The 10,233-nt window shown below is 40.5% G+C and overlaps 1 protein-coding gene across 1 annotated transcript; it reads right to left on the bottom strand.

Moving 5' to 3' along the window:
* Positions 1 to 2,356: 2,356 nt before the first annotated feature.
* zgc:109965 (Nicalin-1-like) lies at positions 2,357 to 8,343 on the bottom strand. The gene is made up of 15 exons (XM_042511050.1): positions 8,199 to 8,343; positions 7,771 to 7,961; positions 7,389 to 7,533; positions 7,204 to 7,301; positions 6,495 to 6,572; positions 6,296 to 6,399; positions 5,951 to 6,039; positions 5,730 to 5,869; positions 5,467 to 5,645; positions 3,552 to 3,639; positions 3,406 to 3,444; positions 2,853 to 3,025; positions 2,700 to 2,753; positions 2,545 to 2,623; positions 2,357 to 2,413 (listed from the first exon to the last, which is right to left on the bottom strand). Exons 1-15 carry the CDS (start codon positions 8,341 to 8,343, stop codon positions 2,357 to 2,359), a joined length of 1,659 nt encoding a protein of 552 aa, XP_042366984.1.
* Between the last annotated feature and the right edge of the window lie 1,890 nt (positions 8,344 to 10,233).

The following is a 10,233-nucleotide window of genomic DNA, read 5'->3' as shown; positions in this document are numbered from 1 at the left end:
TAAAATGTCGCTTGGATTGTCCCTAAATCCACTAAAAAAATTATTTCTTGGAGTAATGTCAACAATTTCCACCAAACTGAATTGTGTTTGATATAATAATTTATTAATATCATTAAGATGGTAATAACTGACTTATGTGAAACCAACATAACTGTGTTAGTTAATTCCAACATTACAGGTATCTTATCAATCTAGACTTAATTAACTGTGTTGATTAAGGTTGACATAAAGACATTTCATTACACAGACTTAAATGATTTACATGAACACAACCTTACAGTTGGACCTCCATTAGTCAACTGTTTAGTAAGCCCAACTAAACTATACTTTGTAGTTCTAACTTAACTGACTTAAATAAATGTGGAAAGCACTTGATTTTGTTTAATTTTACTTGTTTTCACTATTATAATGGTAGTCATTTTAAGGGGAATTATTGATTATGTCAACAATTACCACACAGTGTAGTTCAGTAAATTCAAATCATACTACTTTGGTTCTGTTAATTTCTTTCCAACACTTAGCAACACTTATGAACCACTTTCCTCTCTGGATATCTATTAGCCTTATTTTTTATTTTATCCCCTTTTACAGTAGGACGATTGTACTCTCCTCCCAGCTCTGTTTACTCCACGTCTGGATAGATAAATAGGCATGGAGGAAGTACTGAATAATAGATGTTATACAGCTTTCACCAAGCACAGGGAAATGTAAACAACCAGCAGCCAATTAGTGTAAGACACTTTAGCCTGGGTAAATGAAGAACAATAAAGAGGGTGCCAATAATTAAGTGATCCAATTAGTCTTGTTTGACCTTAAATGCACCACCCTGAAATGTGTTCGATCATTTTCTTAACATAATTTTCTATATTGCATCAGTTGTAGAGCTACCAATTACATATCCTAATTTTCTCAAGAAATTTATCATACACACTCATAAACAATTGTTTTGTCCCTTTAAAGCCATATAGTCCATGTGGCTGTGCCACTTACCGGCCGGGGCTGGGGGTTGTTCCTGCGGTGGGCAGAAGTGGGTCGAAGTTGTTCTCGTTTCACTCTGCCGGGAGAGGCAAACTGCTCTTTGTACATGGTGATGTAGAGCTGGGGAGCCATCTTCACTTAATTGAATGCTGTCTTCCCTGCTGTGTGCCTGAAAGTCATGAGCATCCTTCTTCCCCCCCGTCACCTGCTGGCTCCTCCCTTTGCTTCTTACTTGTGTATCTGTTGTTCTTGTACTTCCTTTACTATTTTCCTACAAAATTAATTGACATGCATGTTTTTTTTTGGCTTGAAATAGTTGCGGTACTGTGCATGCCACCTACTTTGCTGTTATACATTGTTTTTTCTACATTTAATGTATCACAACAAAGCATTTGTACATGCATCAGTTGCTATAAACCCTTCTTGGACGCTCATGAATGAACAAAACAGGTGATAAAAACTTTTTGTTAAACTTGTAGCCATTGTGATGAAGCTATATGTTGAATACAGGTTAAAAGCATCCTTGCTGAACCAGAACAACTCTTTGTGCTACCTGAGTACTCGGCCACTAATCCTCCTAAGCCCCAGGCCCCCTGCAGAGACACACATACCTGGGGTCACTGTCCATGACCTAATTCCCTCCTGGAGGCCCTCACAAACTAGCCAGCACTGATCTCAAACACTTTCATGCTAAGCTTCCAGCTGTTTGACTGCCTTGTAGTTAAAACAGAGTCTTATCAGATGTGCAGAATTGTAACAAACCAGGGGAGGGGTGGGGTTTATAAGAATCCCCCACCATCACCCAGGGTCACCTCTATTCACTGTCAGGATGCCACATGAGCATCAATAATTCACCAAGCGCTGTAGGGTGCCTTTGTGGCTCCAGTGCTCTCACTGAGTTATCTGCGGCAGGAACTGGCTGTTCATCTCGCTGCAGTGGCTCGGCCTTGTTTGACAGCCACGTTAAGCCCAGTCAAATCCACGTCAACAGATGCAGAGCAGAGGACATGGGGAATCATAGTAATGATGTGGCAGGAAGGAAGGAACATCCTTCACGGCTGCTCAAATCAAATCAAATCTCTAGTTTGTGTTCCCGTCTTACTTTGACGCATCCCAAACTGCTCCTTTATTTATTTTGTTTACTTCACATCTTCTCCAACAAACAACAACTTACAGTCAGTTCACGTAAGAAATGGTTTACAGTACAGTGGATTTATGAAAACAATATACATTTCAAAGCAAATGCACACTTTAGTTAGCCACATGATCAGTCTTCTTGTGCTGCTTTCATGTTCTGCACATCGTGTGATGCAGAAGTCCAGCATGTGCAATGCAGTCTTCAAAGCTCTCATTACACAATAAGTATTCACAGTCTGATTTACTCGTGCTTGGATTTCACTGCCGCTTTGAGCTTTGTGTAGAGATAGCCGAAATTCTGAAAGAGAGAGCAAAAAAAAACAAACCTGATATGTCAAGAGTTGTCTGCATTATCTGTTAAAAGTATACGATAACATACAAGATGCTGTGTTGTTTGCAAGGAAGCAATGCAGCAATGCATTAACAAACCTGAATGGTGTAATACACAATCCCCAAATAAGCAGCGATGCAGCCGCCGAGGAAGAGATCAAAGGCTGCAGGCTTCACTCTGGCGGAAAAAGTGTGTCAGTGTCCAAGTGTCTCATTGAAATTACCACATGCACAAAATACATACAGATACTTACCTGTACATCACTATTGGTTGGTTCATTTGATCAAAAAAGGTAATATCAGGGTCCCTGTATGATGAAATATAGTAAATCAGTTTTATTATTGTTGTTGTTTTTCTTCTTGCTTTGAGAAGACACTGCACAGTATGTATTCTTATAAATGTTCACCTCCTGTCCTGTCGAAAGGTGTGTCTGTGAACTTGTTGCAGGTAACGTTTGAACTCGTGCTCCAGTGAGTTAACCAGTAGAATGTGTTCAGGCTCCTTATCCAGCAGCTGTGTGGCCCGAGGGACTGACGTTAGGAAGGACATCAAATTGGAAATGCGGCTGTCATGAAAGTCCTGCATCAAAAATTTAAATTCACATAGAGAAAAATGTAGGAAATGTCTCATGTGCAATCACATAGAAATAAAACTTATTGTATGTCAGGGTGTGACAATTTTTACTAATGAAAAATCTTTGTAGCTCACATTACTTTTATAATAACCAGCAGAAATTAATCTTTTAATAACTTTGCCATCAAGCTGTAGTGTTCTCCTCCAACATATCTAATTAAACTGCTCTATTCAAATGCTTCCAATCTTTAAATAAATCAAATGAACAAGCTACAGTTATCACACAGACCCAGGCCTTTGAAGATGCAAACACTGCAATGCCTAAAAATAAACACCAGAGGTCAGCACTTGTCTTTGCATATGGACCAAAATAATGAGGGTCTTACCAACTGGCCCTTGAAAACCTGCACATCTTTTGGTGAACCCTTGTGGAAGATAATAAAGATTGATTGCACATTAAAACGCTGATGAAAGATGAAACCACAGTGTATGTATTTGGGTGTACGCGCTCTGTTTTCATGCATGCAATCACCTTGTCAGAGAGATTGTACATATAACGAGCCAGAGCTTCTGCTATGATGATGCCATTACGCTTCATTTTCCTGAAGTCCACTTGTGACCTGTGAGAAGACACAGGAACAAGAGTGATTGTTCTCCTTGCATCATCTTTTCATATCATCCAATATCAAAGGTCTCTTAGCTGGTCACTGGACTGGCTGTTTTTAACCCTTAGAAAGCTGGAGTGACATCACTTGTTGTGCTGCTCTCAGATGCCTTTCACAGGTATTTAAACCTTTGGACCCTGAGCAAATTGGTTTAATTTCTTTCAAAAAACATGGAAGAAACTTGATAAAAGATGTTCCACAAATAGTAAAAAATAAGTTACTAATATACTAATATACTAATCATTATCATATTACATATTAAAAATTTTCTTCTTTTTTTTGTATATATTGTATTGCATTTGCATTTTTTTCTGTGATATTTTCTTTCCTTGCTCCTCCCATGCTTTTGAAAGAAGTCAAGCTATTTTACTTAGGTTCCAATGTGTTAATTGTCACAACTGACCCTGGATGCATGAGTGTGATTTTTTTGTTAATTTTTCCCAGACACTTTTGTATGTTTGGTGTACCTGTGGTGTTTTGGATTTGTCTCTCCTTTGTTCTTCCCCCACTCCTTGTCTGCACTCCTTCACTCTAAACACCTGGTGGCACTCATTAATCTACACACCTGCCTGCAATCAAGCCTGCAACCTTCAAAAGAGCCAGCTCTACAATCATTTCCTGCTGGACTGTTGCAACACAACTCCAGCTCTATTTCTGATCTTTTCCATTTTTTTTTTTGCCCATTTGCCTGTTTGTTCTTTTGCTGAAACCTATTTTGTGATCTCTGCCAGGATTCCCTGCCAGCCATCCTGTTAGCACCTCAGACAAAGAAAGCCACAGAAACACGGATCACCCCTCACTTCAGCCAGTCATCCTGTCTGTCATTCTCCAGCACAGTTCACTTTTTTAATAAAGTGACATTTATTTACTTAAGTGTTTGTTGTGTCTTAAAGGAACAGTGTGTAGGATTTACCGACATTTAGTGGTGAGGATTATGGATTGCAACGAGTTGAAATTTATCCCGTGTGCCAAGCATGAACTCTTGATTAGAATTCCTTCAGTATTGATTGGTCAAAAGGTTTTTACCAGGAGTCCAATCATCCGCAGAAGTCTCCTCCTCTCCAAAACAAACAGACCAGGTGATCCAAACCAGTAAAAACACAGAATAAAGCAGCAATGATAAAAACAAGTGTTCCCCTGATGCTCTTTGGCTTGTCAGAGACAGGCAATTAGCGGAGCACCTGATAATGTGAGCTTTTTTCTCTGATAGTTTAAGAACCAGATGTTCAGAAGGCTTTTACTGGGAGGAGGGATTTTCTGCAGAGATCGCTTCCTCTCCAAATCAAACAAGCCCAGTGATATAAAACAATAAAACACTGAATAATACAATTTCACATGAAAAAAATCTGTGTTTTTCCCTACGCCACTTGTCACAGAGGGGCTGCTAATTATGGTGGCTGACGCACCGAATGGCCCTACTCAATGGCCCCATCTAGAGCCAGCGTTTGTTTTGTCTGTTCTGGGCTACTGTAGAAACATGGCAGTGCAAACAGCTCATTCTGAGGTACTTATATTATATTACACTTTGCCAATTATACCATCACCCCCGAAATCCTACTTACTGGACCTGGACCATTTGATCACCATGTGATCAAATGTGTTTTTTCATCATTAGTGTGTGTGTGTGTGCTATTCTATTATTACACTTTTGGTGTCTTTATGTCTGGTGCACTAGACCAAATGTGTGGGATAATAAAGATGATCTGAATCTGAATATCATCTCATAGTAAACAAGGCCTTCAAGCAGCTAACCATAATAATCATAAAAGAATTAATACCCACATAGTGTCTAGCATGGAGCCGCGGAGCTCAGATTTGGGGTCTTCCAGATGAGACAGTGTGAAACTTGGTATCCTGCGCAGGCTGTGGCGTTCATGCTCCCACGCTACCGTGGACTCCACGAGGTTGATCTTCTTATGGACCATTCCCACCTTTACCCAGGGAAATCTGGAGGATACCACCTGGAGGAGTAATCACAATTTTTAGCCCATGAAGACTGAAATAGGCCAACTGCAAATTTGTTACCTGGCAGTAAAGCTTGTTACCTCCTCCAGCTGTTGAATGAAAGCATGCATGGGAGCGTCAGGTTTAGGAGGGCGGGACACGTGCATGTACAATTCATCACCGTTGCCAAGTGTATCAAAACACAGAACAAATGCCACATTGTCATGGAGCAGGCTGGTCTCTGGAGAGAAAAGGTTCAGTCAAACTGGGCCGCTCATGTTCACATACATTGTAAAATATATTTTCGAAAGCCCAAACTCACCAGCATGGTCCAAATTCTCTTCAATCCATCTCTTTGTGCCGAGGAAATTGTACTTTCCTCCTCCAGTTAAGGAGAACATTAAGTGATACCTAAAAGATCAAAAATAAACATGAAAAATGATGTAATATTCAAGCTTTTTATCCTGAATAGACTTCACAGTTTTGAATGTTTTTTCAAATAATCATAAATTTGTAGGAGCATCTGCTAGGTTTATCATGTTATTTTCTCAATTCATTAAAATATGTATCCTATCATCCCTTTTAGTGCTTACATTTTTACTATTACCTATGTGTTTTGGAGACATAGACCAAATAGCAGATGCATCTTTGGGGAATCTTAACTCACGGTGGTCTGGTGCTTGAGCTGCTATAAAGCTTCTGGAAGAGACGTGCCAACTCTAACAGGATGGTGACCCCACTGCCATTAGAGTCTGCTCCGTATGACAACCACTGTGTCACACACAAAAACAAACATTATGCATACAAATATTATCATACTGCAGGTACTGAATGTGGGTGTCTTCATTTTTTTAAATTTGACTCACCGGTGCCAGCCCGTAGGAATCATAGTGGGCAGTGATAGCAATGGTGGGTGCATCCTCCCCTGTTCCCGGAAGCACTCCCTGAAATAAACATCAGTGGTTATGCAGTGCAAAACTGAGGAGCAATCACAAACCAAACTAATTAGGGTTAACCGAAACTGGAATAATGCCAGTCAAAGGTTTTTCAACCCAGTTTCTAGAAGAAAATTTTAGCATTGTACATCACTGCAAACCACAGATTCATTTGTCCATTACAAACGTACCATACCATATCATAGCATCAAAAGCGGTTGTTGGTTTTATCGAGACATTGGCATAATTTCCAGCAGCAACTATACCACCAAAAGTAGTTGTTTTTAGCAAGACATAAGCGGCATATCCTGCAGTGATTTCTGACTCCTATAGGTTGTCATTTAAGAGACAACCAGCAAAAATTGTCACCAAAAGTATGTCTTTTATCAAGACATCTGCAGCATTTGCAGTAGCAATTGTGCCACTAAAAGCCGGTTGGTTTTTAACACGACATGCTGCATTTCCAGCAGTGATTGTGCCTTCAAAAACAGGTAATTTAAGCCAAAAACATGATCTTTTCCTAACAGCTACACAGTAATGGACAAATGTTACATATCTGTGGCTTACAGAAACATACACTGCCAACATTTATCGTGGTGAAGGAGTTGGGTATTTACTCAGTTTTGAGTTTCATACTCACCTCAAGTGCAATGATGGTGTTGTCAGTGATTCCCCTAATAGCTGCATTGTTGCTCACTAAGATCTGAAAGGCCGTAGCTGTGACCATACTCCGAAGGACTGCCAAAAATGAAAGCATACAAACCTAAGTACAGACGTGTATTGTTTTTGTGAATGTACAGTAACTTATCCACTTGCTCCTCTCACCTCTGACAAATATAGATGAGGTTCGGCTGGCTGCAGCTTGCTTGACCTCCTCATACATGTAAAGCAGCTGTTCATCCTCAGGTGCCACATACACCGGCATGAGGGTCTCCTTCAGCAAGGCCTCACTCTCACTCACCATGAAGGACTGAGCAGGGAAAAAAGGAATCGTTGAAACAACTCTTTGTGTTAGCACATGCAGCAGTTGTATTATGTTCTACATTGTGATGATCAAACCCCTTCAGCAAGCTGTTACCTAATACCCTAGAGTACTAAGATATAAGACATTACGTATCCTGTCTGATGTATCAGAAAAGATGCTGTAATTTTTTCCTTGTTGCCTTGCAGCATGTCCTAAAGCAAAAACAGGTAGATAACTTGGTACCTGTATGGTTTCATGGGGTATACTGGAGATGTTTTTGGGAAGCAGGATCAGGATGGCAGCTGCATTTTGCCTCTGGGCGTCCAGGTATTTTTCTGTGGTGAAGTCCTGCACCTTCATGATGACGCAGCGGCGTGTCAGAACTGGCTCGTCTGCTGAGCGTGCCTCCGCAACCACAATGGCTCCACGGCAACCTCAAAAGACAATAAAGAGACGAGGGTGTAATGAGCACAAATATCAGCTTAAGCCACTTTGATTATAATATGTTCTTCAGCTCATTAATGAAAGTTAAATCATTGCATTTACTCAAGTACTGTAATTCTAAAGTTTGAGGTGCTAGTACTTAACTTTAGTATATCTATTTCCACTTTACCAAATGTAAATAATTTACTTTCCATCACTGCATGTGAGGTGTAACTCTCTGAACTTACCATGCTTCTGTTGTGCCAAGTTGTACTGCTGCATCCTGTAGGCTGTGAACTCATAGGAGGATACAGCGGGGAGAGCAGAGCCATGCAGATACTGGACACAGAGCAGCAGCAGCAGAAGACCTACACTCAGGTCTCTCAGCAACATGATGTCACGTCCTGCCTGTGTTGTGTTACCGTCTCAATCTGTGAGGGAAGGATGACCATAAACTACATACAAGGCCAGACTGTACTCGTTTAGTTCAGTTTCCAATCTGGAACTGAGCAAAAACTTACCAATGCTCCCATCAAAGCCTGGCTCAAATGGCAAAAAAATGGTAATTTTACCTTGTTGAACGCCGGAGCTGCTGGTTTACTGCTGCCGCTGTCAGGTAGCTTGTGTATGTTATTGTGTGACTTTTAAATTTTTAAGGCTTTCTTTAGATTCAGCAAAGTCAAACAAGTACACAAACAAACTGATTGATCGAAGCAGTGGTAGACCAGCAGCTTCTGCGCTCAGCAAGATGAAATGAATGTTTTCATCAGTGGAGTTTGGCTTTAAAGAGAACATTTCACTTTTAGATCAGTTCCCTGTCAGAAAGGGCTGTCTGTTTGGGAGTTACTGAGCATACAACCTAAAAAAAGAAACTTGGATTATGCTGCATGAGTTGTATGAGGTTCTGGAAATTAATGTTTTGATATAGTTTTGCTGAATGTAGAGCTCTACGACCTCAATTCATTAAGACTTTTCTCTGTTTGGGGATTCTTTGTTCACTACGGCATGGGAGAGAACATTTCCTTCACAAATTCAGTGTAACACATGGAGTAATTGATATATCATTTGGGTAGTGAATTAGTCCTTTAAAACTGACATGCTAAGGATTTTTGCAAATCCCATTAGAAATAACCGTGACAACTTCATAAGGAATTGGCGGGTCATCCATCTCGTCATGCAGAGCAGTAGTCTCAACCAACCTGGACTTCCATAAGAAGGCTCACACAGAGTTGACAATGACAAATTCTATTTATAACCATACATTTTTCTACCAGCATCAATTTGGGCATGAAAATGTTCCTCACCTGTCTTCCAGCAGTCCTGTCTCATGAGCCTTCTCACTACGTCTTCCTCAACTTCAGTGCTACTTCTTGCAGCATGGACGCAAACTGGCTCCTGGGGATTCGGGGCATCTTCTGTTGGTAAGCCACCATTCACCATCTGCTCCCAAAGGATCAACTCAAGGCTAATCACAAACACCCAACCCCCCACCCTTCACACTCACTACTACTCAATCTATCTATCCATCCATCCCTCCTCCTTATCCTGTCTTTCCTGGCTACGTTCACTTCAGCATGTGATCACACATAACCAGCAGAGACTCTGTGTGGGAAGCAGGGAAAGTGTTTCATCGCCTGTTGGGACAACAGGTTGAAGCAGTTCTTCAGTTGGCCACTGGCTCCAAAAGCCAGTCAATCACCCACATATGTCAAAATGTTCAACTTTAGCAGAAATAAACATGTTTACAGGCTTGCGCAAAAAATGGTTTTGATCTCTTTAGCTAATTTCCACATTCATGACGACTGTACAGGGGGTACATTTTTATATAACGCAACCATTTTAATGTTATTAAAGCTTAAAGTTACGCATGATTGAGGACTTTGATGCTTTGAGTGACAGGTGGGTAACCATGATGTAAACCCCAGATTCACAGAGTATAGGCATACCTGTTGCTGTCACTATTTTGTTAAAATTAATTTTAACATTTTGGTCACCCAAAAAAATGTCTTGTTCAGCATTTCAGCAGTTGTGCTAAAGCATCCTCTAAGGAGTTGAATATTCAGCTTTTACAATAAGTACATTTTGTTTGAATGGTCTTATGCCTGTAGTTTGCCAGAGGAAATTAACATTAGTATTCGCATTAGCACAGTTAACCATAGCTATAAATGCACCATGCTAACCTAGCTAGCAGCTAGCGCTAGGGTTTTTTCTTCACCCTCTCGCCCAAATACACTTCATGCCCGAAAAAAAACAAGATGGTGACAGTCAAAGTGTCAAACCAGG

This window comes from Plectropomus leopardus, chromosome 2 (assembly GCF_008729295.1).
Source record: "Plectropomus leopardus isolate mb chromosome 2, YSFRI_Pleo_2.0, whole genome shotgun sequence".
Classification (NCBI taxonomy): Eukaryota; Metazoa; Chordata; class Actinopteri; order Perciformes; family Serranidae; genus Plectropomus; species Plectropomus leopardus.
The sequence above is the reverse complement of the archived record's forward strand: the minus strand, read 5'-3'. Positions and strand labels throughout refer to the sequence as shown.